This window comes from Schistocerca serialis, chromosome 3 (assembly GCF_023864345.2).
Source record: "Schistocerca serialis cubense isolate TAMUIC-IGC-003099 chromosome 3, iqSchSeri2.2, whole genome shotgun sequence".
Lineage (NCBI taxonomy): Eukaryota > Metazoa > Arthropoda > Insecta > Orthoptera > Acrididae > Schistocerca > Schistocerca serialis.
The window spans coordinates 953,237,227-953,251,132 of NC_064640.1; the positions used below are offsets into that span (position 1 = coordinate 953,237,227).

At 48.2% G+C, this 13,906-nt stretch overlaps 1 protein-coding gene across 1 annotated transcript in view; it reads left to right on the plus strand.

Annotated features, from left to right (window-relative positions):
* The first annotated feature begins 341 nt into the window (after positions 1-341).
* Positions 342-13,906, plus strand: part of LOC126471340 (circumsporozoite protein-like) — a 65,946-nt gene continuing 52,381 nt past the window's right edge. The window contains exon 1 of the mRNA XM_050099460.1: positions 342-736. Within this exon, the coding sequence (XP_049955417.1) occupies positions 342-736 (395 nt within the window). The remainder of the gene's footprint in view (positions 737-13,906) is intronic.

Below are 13,906 nucleotides of genomic sequence, written 5' to 3' on the forward strand. Positions count from 1 at the left end.
GTCCTCTTTCACCACACAAAATGTCGGACAAATCCCCGACCCCACGGTCGTGCCGTCTCCTTGTAAGAAGTGAACGAGGCACACTCCAGTTCCACCGAGCTGCACAGCCCGCTAGAGTGTGCTGTGCTCGGCAGACGACGGGCTGCCAACCTTGTGTTGGCGTGGCGTTGTAGTATTATCTGTGGCAATGATACTACACCCCTCCCCCCACAAAACGTCGCGGCGTCGTGGAATAAGGCTTCTGACGTAGGGAGGAGGGACCCGGCAGAACTGAGGGGGCGGACAGAGGGACTGCCCGGGATGACTGCCCGCCCGCGGTCCCGCATTCACGCGAAGGAGCGATGGAAAAACCCGGGACAAAAACCTCAGACCGCACACCACCCCGAGGTAGGCCCGAAGGGGGCGGGGAGAGCTCGACGTCCATTGGCGACGGGGGCGACGCCGCGGCTGCGGCGTGCGGCGGAGTGACCAGCGAGGCGGAAACCTCAGCCGGCGGCGGATCCAGCGCTGCTGGCGGAGGCGGCGAGGGCGGCGTCGGGGGCGGCGTCCTGCGGTCGGCCGGCGCGGAGGCCGCGGCGGAATGCCGAAGGGTGGCCGACTGCGGCCGCTGGCAGCAACGGCGGCTGAAGCCCACGCGCAGGAGGGGCGCCGAGAGTGACGACGCATGCGCAGTGGGCGCGCCAGGGAAGCGCGCGAGCCGCCGCAGTGGCGCGGGCTCCGAGGGAGACTGCGAGATGTCAGCATCTGCCGACAAAGTGGGGGCGGCGGAAGGCGGCACAACCGTAGCAGGTTCCTGTGCCGCTTGACCGAGCCGGACGGACCAGAAACAAGATACAGAGCGCAGCCGAGCGAGCGAACGATGCGCCCCTGCTTCCAACGCCGCCTGCCCGTAAAAACTCTGTAGAAGACCACAGCGTGCGGTACGAAGCCGGAAGGAGGCGACGCAGCCGAAGCGAGTGGCGAAGGAGGCCGCAGTTAACTGCAAAAGCGACCTGTGGGCGCGACCGTGAAGCAGTTCATCCGGGGAGTGAGTACCACGCGGCTGGGAGCGGTAGGACGACAAAAAGGTCCAAAGAGCACGCTAGCGAGAATGCGTAGTGCGCAACTTACTCATCTGTGACTCGAACGTTCGGACGAACCGTTTAGCCTCGCCGTTCGACTGCGGGTGGAACGGGGCGGTAGTCAGATGGCGAACGCCATTGGCAGAACAAAATGTTTCAAAAACCTTGGAGACAAACTGGGGGCCGTTGTCGGAGACAAGCACTTCCAGCAGACCCCCCAGACAGAAAATCGACGTCAACGTCCGAATGGTACTCACCGAGGTAGTGGAAACTATCGGGACAACAAAGGGGAAGTTGCTGTAAGCATCGATAACAATCAATCAGCGGGCGTCCCAGAACGTGCGCTGAACCGCCGACCCCGTCGCAGCAACTCAGCAACGATGTCTGCAGCAGGGGAAAGAAAGGCAGTCTGCAAACCAACAGGCTTCACAACAGCCTAACCGTGTACCCAATATCGACGGTCCGCCGCAGATCAAATTATAAGTTCTTTTCCCAGTTACTTGAAAAACCATGAAGAAAAACATTAAGCTGTAGCAGATTCAACCTAGAAATAAGGATAGACGCAGCAAAATTCACCAGTCCCTGTTGTAGGAAAGATATCGTAAAAAAATTTTTTTGACAGTTCAACAGTCACAGAGTTTCTATATATTCGTTGTGAGGTCTGACACTCCTTGATATCTTTGCCAGAATAAATTGAAATTCTCCTGATTTTTCCTTAAATAATTAATGTCACTAAAGAATCAATCCTGTTCTCATTCAACGAAATATTCCTCTTTAAAACCGATCCTCCAGACCACAATCGCCGATAAAGTTTCAAAACAGAATCCTAACACTTCACAGTATCGATTATTTTCAGAATATCAATACGTGTCGACCTCTCACCAATAAAACTTCAACCCAGTCAACCACTGAAGATCGTCCACACACTCGACAAAACCCTCTTAGAACCTCTTCAAGAAGTGAATTTTAATAAAACTTGCAAATCGCACACATAAATAATATTTACGATGCATGTCGTAACAACAGAGTCAACTGACTGTTTCAACTTCCAACTCTAAGTTTATTTAACAGTGGATAACCAATTGACATCCAATTACAAACTTTATCCTTCCACATTCAACATTGTACTCCTTTTCCTTTTTATAAAAAAAAACATCAAACATATTTTAATAATGGTCAGCATGATGTTTCAACGGTTCTTCCAGGCGCCGGCCGCCGACTACGATGCAATAGTGGTTAGCTCTCGTCGTCCGCCGCGTCTGGAGTCCCCACTGGATCATCTTGCTGCCACGCTCGACATGAAAGAAAAGAAAATCTTTTTAAATAACAAGTCTCCACTTAACACACTACAAATAAATATACAGGGTGAGTCACCTAACGTTACCGCTGGATATATTTCGTAAACCACATCAAATACTGACGAATCGATTCCACAGACCGAACGTGAGGAGCGAGGCTAGTGTAATTGGTTAATGCAAACCATAAAAAATGCACGGAAGTATGTTTTTTAACACAAACCTACGTTTTTTTTTATGGAACTCCGTTAGTTTTATTAGCACATCTGAACATAAAAACAAATACGTAATCAGTGCCGTTTGTTGCATTGTAAAATGTTAACTACATCCGGAGATATTGTAACCTAAAGTGGACGCTTGAGTACCACTCCTCCGCTGTTCGATCGTGTGTATCAGAGCACCGAATTACGTAGGGATCCAAAGGGAACGGTGATGGACCTTAGGTACAGAAGAGACTGGAACAGCACATTACGTCCACATGCTAACACCTTTTTATTGGTCTTTTTTACTGACGCACATGTACGTTACCATGAGGGGTCAACTGCCAATTTTTGCACCATACAGATGCCGGCCGCGGTGGCCGAGCGGTTCTAGTCGCTTCAGTCCGGAACCGCGCGGCTGCTACGGTCGCAGGTTTGAATCCTGCCTCGGGCATGGATGTGTGTGATGTCCTTAGGTTAGTTAGGTTTAAGTAGTTCTCAGTTCTAGGGGACTGATGACCACAGATGTTAAGTCCCATAGTGCTCAGAGCCATTTGAACCAGCCATTTTGAAGACTTCTCTCCACTGAGAATTACATGCTGCGTTCTGTTATCTAGGAACTCTTCAATCCAATCACACAATTGGTCTGATAGTCCATATGCTCTTTGTTCATTAAACGACTGTGGGGAACTGTATCGAACGCCTTGCGGAAGTCAAGAAACACGGCATCTACCTGGGAACCCGCGTCAATGGCCGTCTGAGTCTCGTCGACGAATAGCGCGAGCTGGGTTTCACACGACCGTCTTTTTCGAAACCCGTGCTGATTCCTACATAGTAGATTTCTAGTCTCCAGAAAAGTCATTGTACTCGAACATAATACGTGTTCCAAAATTCTGCAACTGATCGACGTTAGAGATATAGGTTTATAGTTCTGCACATCTGTTCGACGTCCCTTCTTGAAAATGGGGATGACCTGTGCCCTTTTCCAATCTTTTGGAACGCTACGCTCTTCTAGAGACCTAAGGTGCACCGCTGTAAGGGGGGGGGGGGGGGGGGGGGGGGCGCAAGTTCCATCGCGTACTCCGTGTAAAATCGATCTGGTATCCCATCAGGTCCAGCGGCCTTTCCTCTTTTGAGCGATTTTAGTTGTTTCTCTATCCCTCTGTTTATTTCGATATCTACCATTTTGTCATCTGTGCGACAATCTAGAGAAGGAACTATATTCCTAACGGCGCTCAGATAGCAGCGCCTTTGCATCGCCTACGGCGTAAAAATGTGCCTTTTGTGTGGTCTCCGGATTGTGACGCTGCTTTCCGCCAGCTCAAATCTGCGTTGGTCAGTGATCGATGTTTGGTTCCTTTTGATCCCTCCCGGCCTGTGATTTTGGCTGTCGATGCGTCTTCACACGGCATCGGCGCGGTTCCCTCGCGCCGCGTACATTCTGTCGATCACCCGATCGCATTTGCATTCGGCACAACAAAACTACTGATAGAAAAGGAAGCTCTAGCTATTGTCTACGGAGTCGCGAAGTTCCACGATTTTTTGTACGGTCGGAAGTTCTATCTGGTTCCCGACCACAAGCCTTTGACGTCGTTGTTCCAGCCGTCCAAGCCCGTTCCAGCCCGTACGGCGCAGAAATTGCAACGTTGGGCAGTGTTTCTGTCCGACTACAATTATGAAATTTTGTACCGGCCTACGCCTCAACATGGCAAAGCGTCCTCCTATTGGTCCGGACGACGCCTTTGACTCCTCCGAATTGTCGTGCCTCTATGTTGAGTCGCAAGACGCAGAGTTAGCCGATGGTTTTCCGGTCAACTTCCGTCGTATTGCTTCCGCGACGGCCGCCGACGCTTCTCCACGCCTCGTTTTGCAGTACATCCGTACGCAATGCCCGCCGTCTGCTTCACAAATTCCTGACCCCCCCCCCCCCCCCCTGGTTCGGCGTTATTTTGCAAAACGCCGTAGTTGTCAGTTCAGCGCGGTGTTCTATTACTCCGAACGGAAAATAATTAATCCCGTGTCGTGGTACCTCGTTCTTTGCGGTCGGAAATTCTCCGCCTTCTCCGTGTTGGTCAGTGGGGTATTGTGCGGACGAAACAGGTCGCTCGACGTCATTGCACCTGGCTTGGTATGGATCGCGACATTCAAGATTTTCTCGCTACTTGTCAGTCTTGCGCGGAGCATCAATCTACTCCCCGCCAACAGTTCTTTGCGTGGCCGACTCCTAATGCGCCTTGGCAGCGTCTCCATGTTGATTTCGCGGGTATGTTTGTGGTGTTTCAAAAGTCTAATCAGGAAACATCGCGCTTCTTTACCGCTTGAGCGACGCCAGGTAAATGTTATTATATACAGGGTGAGTCACCTAACATTATCGCTGGATATATTTCGTAAACCACATCAAATACTGACGAATCGATTCCCCAGAACCGCCTAGAACCGCTAGATCACCGCGGCCGGCCGAGAAGTCTTCCGAAGTAAGAGTGATTTCAGGTGTGCCGCAGGGGAGTGTCATAGGACCGTTGGTATTCACAATATACATAAATGACCTTGTCGATGACATCGGAAGTTCACTGAGGCTTTTTGCAGATGATGCAGTGGTGTATCGAGAGGTTGTAACAATGGAAAATTGTACTGAAATGCAAGAGGATCTGCAGCGAATTGACGTATGGTGCATGGTGCAGGGAATGGCAATTGAATCTCAATGTAGACAAGTGTAATGTACTCCGAATACATTGAAAGAAAGATCTCTTATTTAGCTACAAAATAGCAAGTCAGCAACTGGAAGCAGTTAATTCCATAAATTTTCTGGGAGTATGCATTAGGAGTGATTTAACATGGAATGATCATATAAAGTTGATCGGTGGTAAAGCAGATGCCAGACAGAGTCATTGGAAGAATCCTAAGGAAATGCAATCCGAAAACAAAGGAAGTAGGTTACAGTACGCTTGTTCGGCTACTGCTTGAATACTGCTCAGCAGTGTGGGATCCGTACCAGATGTGGTTGATAGAAGAGAGAGAAGATCCAACGGAGAGCAGCGCGCTTCGTTACATGATCATTTAGTAATCGCGAAAGCGTTACGGAGATGATAGATAAACTCCAGTGGAAGACTCAGCAGGAGAGACGCTCAGTAGCTCGGTACGGGCTTTTGTTAAAGTTTCGAGAACATACCTTCACCGAAGAGTCAAGCAGTATACTGCTCCCTCCTACGTATATCTCGCGAAGAGACCATGAGGATAAAATCAGAGAGATTAGAGCCCACACAGAAGCATACCGACAATCCTTTCCACGAACAATACGAGACTGGAATAGGAGGGAGAACCGATAGAGGTACTCAAGGTACCCTCCGCCACACACCGTCAGCTGGCTTGCTGAGTATAGATGTAGATGCAGATGTAGAATGAAGCGATTATAATAAGTAGTTGTTCCCAACACAGATTGGAGTTCCTTCAAGTTCGTAGGCGCCGGAAGTCTGATCGCACCGAGATGCGACGGTGAGGGGTGGATACCCCGTCCATTAATCACATGGCCTAAGTATTCTATCTCAGTCCTAAAAAACTTGCGCTTGTTCTTGTTACATTTGATACCAGCCTGTGTAAGGTTACTAAAAAAAGTTTTCAAGTTCTGCAAATGTTCTTCAGGGGTGCGACCTGACAGTGCAAGATCGTCTAGATAATTAGAGCACCCTGGAACCGTAGCACACAATTGCTGCAAATACGACTGAAAAATAGCTGGCGCCGAAGCACAACCGAAAGGACGTCGGCGAAACTTTAACAGTCCCAAGTGAGTGTTTATGACAAAGTAGCGCTGCGACGAGTCGTCGAGCGGAATCTGGAAGTACGCGTCTCAAATCAATCGTAGAAAAATACTTTCCTGCACCCAACTTATCAAATATGTCCTCAGGGCGCGGCAAAGGAAAAGTAGCAACAACAGTCTGGGGATTCACTGCGGACTTCAAATCTGGACAAATGCGGTGTCGACCATTAGGTTTCTTAACACACTATCGGTGACGCCCAGCGTGAGGCAGACACGGGTTCTAGGACCCCAACGTCTTTCAAATACACGAGTTCCGCAGCTACTGCGTCGCGTTGCGCATGCGGTGCCGGTACACAGGTATAGCATTGTCTAACTACAACATGCGCAGCGAAATTAGAAGAGCAGCCCAAGCCGTCGGAGAAAAGTTCACTAAACGACGCACAAAGGGAGTCAACACTATCATTATGGTCACTAGCTGAGACGGACAGGACATTGTCTTCCACCGAGAGGGCAAGAAGTTCAAATGCATCCAGTCCGAAAATGTTTGTAGCATCACGCGATTGAACGACGTGGAAAGTCACTGTTCTAATGGTGGGACCGTACGTGGCCTGTGTACTACACACACCGAGCACCGAAATTTCTTGTCCTGTGAAAGCAGTCAGCTTGGAAAGCGAGCAGCGGTGAGCCAAGCAATGCATATGTCTTCTGATTCAATGAAGAAACCGAAGAACCAGTATCTAACTGCAAACGCACAGTACGTCCAGCAATGCGGAGAGTCAAACGGTTTGCGTGCACCGCGCTCAATGCGATGGAGAGTGTCTGAGGAAGTGTGGCTAGGCACCTGACTCGTGGGAGACGTACGTGGCGGAATAGCATTAACGTCCATAGGTTGCTCAAAGTCAGTTCCACGGCGAGAGCCGTTGCGGCGATGCCGCTGCGAATTACGCTAACCTGCCACGTGTGTGGGGTGAGAGTTCAGTTTAGAACATACGGCTTGAACATGACCTGTTTTGTTGCAGCGAAAACACTGAGCCCGACAGGAAGGGCACTTGTCCCGGGGATGAGCACTAAAGCACTCAGGGCAAGATTTGGGTCTAGGCGCGGAAGCATGGTTAGCAAGTTGTTTACGCGCCTGCTTGCGGTGCGGCGAAGCCGGCCGCGGCAAAACGGGGATCTCAAGTTGATTCCGTATTTCTAGATTTCCGGAAAGCTTTTGACACCGACTTCTACTCAAGCTGCGGGCTTATGGGGTATCGTCTCAGTTGTGCGACTGGATTCGTGATTTCCTGTCAGGAAGGTCGCAGTTTGTAGTAATAGACGGCAAATCATCGAGTAAAACTGAAGTGATATCAGGTGTTCCCCAGGAAAGCGTCCTGGGACCTCTGCTGTTCTTGATCTATATAAATGACCTGGGTGACAATCTGAGCAGTTCTTAGGTTGTTCGCAAATGATGCTGTAATTTACCGTCTAGTAAGGTCATCCGAAGACCAGTATCAGTTGCAAAGCGATTTAGAAAAGTTTGCTGTATGGTGTGGCAGGTGGCAGTTGAAGCTAAATAACGAAAAGTGTGAGGTTATCTACATGAGTTCCAAAAGAAATCCGTTGGAACTCGATTACTCGATAAATAGTACAATTCTCAAGGCTGTCAATTCAACTAAGTACCTGGGTGTTAAAATTACGAACAACTTCAGTTGGAAAGACCACATAGATAATATTGTGGGGAAGGTGAGCCAAAGGTTGCGTTTCATTGGCAGGACACTTAGAAGATGCAACAAGTCCACTAAAGAGACAGCTTACACTACACTCGTTCGTCTTCTGTTAGAATATTGCTGCTCGGTGTGGGATCCTTACCAGGTGGGATTGACGGAGGACATCGAAAGGGTGCAAAAAAGGGCAGCTCGTTTTTTATTATCACGTAATAGGGGAGAGAGTGTGGCAGATATGATATGCCAGTTGGGATGGAAGTCATTAAAGCAAAGACGTTTTCCGTCGCGGCGAGATCTATTTACGAAATTTCAGTCACCAACTTTCTCTTCAGATTGCGAAAATATTTTTTTGAGCCCAACCTACATAAGTAGGAATGATCATCAAAATAAAAGAAATCAGAGCTCGAACAGAAAGGTTTAGGTGTTCTTTTTTCCCGCGCGCTGTTCGGGAGTGGAATGGTAGGGAGATAGTATGATTGTGGTTCGATGAACCCTCTGCCAAGCACTTAAATGTGAATTGCAGAGTAATCATGTAGATGTAGAAAACGGAGTGCGTGGGCCCGTTGTGAGAAGCACTAACAGCGTACACGCCTGGCGTCGCATCGAACGCGGAATTTGCCCTGTTCAACGTGTCCTGGCGATCCACCAAATCTAACACTTCTTGCAAAGTAGGGTTCTTAAATTTGAGGATCTGTTCCCGGAGGCGATGATCCGCCACATTTTGCGCGATAGTGTCTCTGACCATGACATCTGCATAGGACAGTCCGCAGGCACACTGAAAGTCACAGTCGGACGTAAGCCCTTGAAAGTCTGCAATCCACGAGCAGTTAGTCTGACCAGGTTCACGCCGCAAGCGAAAAAACTGATAACGTGCAGTCCTTGTAATGTGCATCCAACTTGTGGAGCACGTCGTCATACGAGGTGCATTCAAGTTCTAAGGCCTCCGATTTTTTTTCACCGGACTGGAAAGAGATAGAAACATGCGCATTGTTTTAAAATGAGGCCGCATTCATTGTCAATACGTCCCAGAGAAGGCAGCACCGTACGGCAGATGGAATTTTACTGCCAGTGGCGAGAATGAGAACTGTTTTAAATACTTAAAATGGCGACGTTTTCCTTACGTGAACAGCGTGCAATCATTCGTTTTCTGAATTTGCGTGGTGTGAAACCAATTGAAATTCATCGACAGTTGAAGGAGACATGTGGTGATGGAGTTATGGATGTGTCGAAAGTGCGTTCGTGGGTGCGACAGTTTAATGAAGGCAGAACATCGTGTGACAACAAACCGAAACAACCTCGGGCTCGCACAAGCCGGTCTGACGACATGATCGAGAAAGTGGGGAGAATTGTTTTGGGGGATCGCCGAATGACTGTTGGACAGATCGCCTCCAGAGTTGGCATTTCTGTGGGTTCTGTGCACACAATCCTGCATGACGACCTGAAAATGCGAAAAGTGTCATCCAGGTGGGTGCCACGAATGCTGACGGACGACCACATTGCTGCCCGTGTGGCATGTTGCCGAGCAATGTTGACGCGCAACGACAGCATGAAAGGGACTTTCTTTTCGTCGGTTGTGACAATGGATGAGACGTGGATACCATTTTTCAATCCAGAAACAAAGCGCTAGTCAGCTCAATGGAAGCACACAGATTCACCGCCACCAAAAAAATTTTGGGTAACCGCCAGTGCTGAAAAAATGACGGTGTCCATGTTCTGGGACAGCGAGGGCGTAATCCTTACCCATTGCGTTCCAAAGGGCACTACGGTAACAGGTGCATCCTACGAAAATGTTTTGAAGAACAAATTCCTTCCTGCACTGCAACAAAAACGTCCGGGAAGGGCGGCGCGTGTGCTGTTTCACCAAGACAACGCACCCGCACATCGAGCTAACATTACGCAACAGTTTCTTCGTGATAACAACTTTGAAGTGATTCCTCATGCTCCCTACTCACCTGACCTGGCTCCTAGTGACTTTTGGCTTTTTCCAACAATGAAAGACACTCTCCGTGGCCGCACATTCACCAGCCGTGCTGCTATTGCCTCAGCGATTTTCCAGTGGTCAAAGCAGACTCCTAAAGAAGCCTTCGCCGCTGCCATGGAATCATGGCGTCAGCGTTGTGAAAAATGTGTACGTCTGCAGGGCGATTACGTCGAGAAGTAACTCCAGTTTCATCGATTTCGGGTGAGTAGTTAATTAAAAAAAAAAAAATCGGAGGCCTTAGAACTTGAATGCACCTCGTACAACAGTTCTTCCGGGCGGGAGGTGGGGAAGAGTTTCTCTAACACACGGTACAGTTCCAACCAACGTGGGCATTAAGGAAAGGCAGCCGCGCATTACCTGCAATTTTGTTGGCCTCGTAGTGTGCTTCAAGCTGCGCTCGGTACTCGTCCCAACGTTCCGTGTCAGGGCTGAGGCGCCGGAACGGCGGTCCTGGTGTTGGTGGTGGAGGCGCCGGGGGTTCCGGCTGCGGCGTCGTGTTTGCTTGCGCCGCTGTAGTCTGCACGGCTACTAGTCCTCGGATCGCTGCGAGCAACTGCGTCATCTGCTGCGTCTGAAATTGTAAAAGCTCGAGCAGCGAAGGTTGTTCTCTTTGCGAAGCCACGGTGCAACAAACAGGAAGCAAGCAAATCTGTGAAGCGGGTAGCAACTACCGAGGGCAAACCGGAAAAGTGAGCAAGCAAGTGTCCGCAGAGCGAAAGCACGTCGCCAACCTAGGCGAAACTAAGTGGACAAACACGGAAGCAAAGAACCAGAAACGCAGCTAGTTTAGTGAACTCGGAAATAAGGGACCAGACTCGTCGCCATTTTATTTATTGTGTCTCACTGATTAGAGGCACCAAAACGCGTGGGTGTTTTCAGCTCGTTACTAAATGCAAATAAGTAGGAGGCCGAGTTGATAGGAGCTGAAGGAGTCCAGGTTGCAATAATATGCGGTACGGCGCACTGTTAGAAGGATTATTATTCCAGAAAACACATAGTACAATGAAATTACTTATCTTCAGTAGTCTGTAGGACTGCAGCTGCGGCTATGAACTAAATCTCGAAACGTTGGAATACCATGAATTAATACCACATATTCTCAGAGACTAAGCCTGATGGGCCCTCGTCAGAGAATCAATGCAGACAAAACTGGCTGATGGACGATTATGAAAGTGCGTCTGCCTAAGTTGAAATCTAGCTAAGAAGTGAACGAGGCACACTCCAGTTCGCCGAGCTGCACAGCCCGTTACAGTGCGCTGTGCTCGGCAGACGACGGGCAGCCAACCTCGTGTTGGCGCGGCGTTGTAGTATTATCTGTGGCAATGATACTACACAGAGTACTGTGTGCAAACCTGAATGTCGGCTGTAATGCCTTGGAAACAATGTTGGAACGTCTTGGTAATCGCAAAGTCTGTGCGAGATGGGCCCCACGGATGCTTACAGAAGAACAAAGAACTCATCGAATGGAAATTTGTCGGGATCTGCTGGACCAATAGGAAGCTGAAGGTGACAATTTTCTGAATAGGATCGTCACCAGAGATGAGACGTGGTGTCACCACTACGAGCAGGAATCCAAAACACAGTCCACGGATTGGTGACATGCAAATTCTCCATCGAAGAAGAAATTCCAGACACAGATGTCTGCAGGCAAAGTGATGTGCAGAGTCTTCTGGGACAGCCAGGGTGTGGTTCTTTTGGATGTCCTGGAGCCTGGAGAAACTGTTAGTTCAGCGCACTACAAGGTGACACCGACTAAGCTGAAATCCCAAATTTCCAGGGTAAGACCAGAGAAAACGATCAACTTTCACCTGCAACATGATAACGCTCCATAATTCGGCTGGACTGACTTACCGCATCCACTGTATAGTTCCAATTTATTGCCTTCATTAAGATTTGCATCTCTTTGGGCCTCTGAAAGATGGACTACGTGGTGAACATTTTCAAGACTCGGATGCTGTTGTCAAAACTGTAACGAAGTGGTTACCCTCAGTTGATTCCGAGTTTTACAAGCGTGGCGTGCAGGATCTGGTTCATCGTTGGAAAAAGGGCATAACGAATAGTGGTGACTATGTGAAAAAATGACAGTCTGTAGCTGAAATATTGCTCTATTTAGTGGAGCTGTTGTGATTTATATATCTACTGTAGTTTCCATGAATAAAAATAGGAGGCCTTCCTTTCGAAACGTATTTTCTAAGAAAACAGTTACTTACAAAATGACATCCGAAATATGTTTGGTCACTCAGTAACAGTCGATGGACTTCCAGGACAAGAACAAAATTGTCCTACTCAGTTCACTCACTTTACTTGTAATTTTGATGAAATTTTCTGAACAGTTTGTGCGTAAAACGTAACATGTGTTGGAAATTTTAAGTTGCGGACTGCAAGAAGGTTATTTAATGGGAAAATTACGTCTCTCGTCAGTTACTTTGTGGGAAACCTTCTTTCATCATTAATTGTTGCCACGTTTGCTATGCTTAGGAAACATGATTCTGTGGAATAATTAATTCCAAATCAGTGTCAGATTAACCAGTGCAACAGTGTGACGTTACACCACAGCTCCTCCAGAATAACAAAAAAGCAAATAAGTATGAGAAGCCTAAATCATAAGTGAACAACTGACATATGAAAAGTGTATCACACGATACCGCACCCCAGTGACTGACGCAAAACTATGTGCTTGCCACACAGGCTATGGTATCAATCAGAACGAGACACAGGTCCACGCCTGCAATGCCACCACTGGCCGTAGATTTCCGGGCACCCACTGACTACCCCACCCACAAATACTCTAACAGCCACACCAGCAATAAACAGTGAACGAAGTTAGATTAAGATAATTTATCTATATGTACGAGTTTTTGAATGCGTAAACGCCCGATGATGAGCAAAACATTCTTGAAACGCGTTGCAATATATTAAATTAAACATAAAATAAATAATTATATTGCTTCTCTCTAGCTTAGTCTGTACTACACAAATGGGAGAAAGTTCACATTCTTAAACCCTCAACAGCTGAGTGCTTCTAAAACTGTGGCCATAGGCTCACATCCCGCTAGAATAGTACCGGTGATCAAAAAGTCAGTATAAATTTGAAAACTTAATAAACCACGGAATAATGTAGATAGAGGGGTAAAAATTGACACACAGGCTTGGAATGACATGGAGTTTTATTAGAACAAAAAAAAGTTCACAAAATGTCCGACAGATGGCGCTGGACGGCAAAACGTCAGTGACTGCACATGACAATCATGTATAAAAGGAGCTGTAATGAGAGAGAGAATCAGATGCGCCAGCAGTCGCAGCATGTTGACGTTACCTGAAAAGGCGCTTTTATTGAAGCTGTATTATCAGAATGGGGAATGTGCTAGTTCAGCGTTACGATCCTATCGCCTTAGGAAGGGGATTCGAACGGGTAAAGGTCCGTTGTTAAATGCAGCTGTGGCGAGAATGATTTCGAAGTTCGAAGCCACGGGTTGTTTAGACGCTAGACCCCTAGTGGCCGACCGAGTACAAGGCGTAATGCTGCTGAGACAGTTCAGGAAGAAATGGAGACTGTAGCGGGTTCGTCTATGCACGGGGAAGTCAGCGCTCGTGCAGTCGCACGTCGCACCGGCATTCCATACACTACTGTTTGGTTGGCACTGAGGCGTACCCTCCGATGCTATCCGTACAAAAGCTATCGGCATCATGAACTGTTACCTGGCGATTTAGTGAAGCGGAGGGCATTTGCAGTGTGGGCGTTTCAAAAGATGGCGGAAGATGACGATTGATTGAGTAATGTGTTGTGGGCCGACGAAGCTCATTTCACGCTCGAAGGGTCTGTCAACGCCCACAACTGTAGAATTTCGGCTACCGAAAATCCTAGAACTGTCGTGGAAACTCCATTGCAAGAGGAGAAAGTCACGGTAT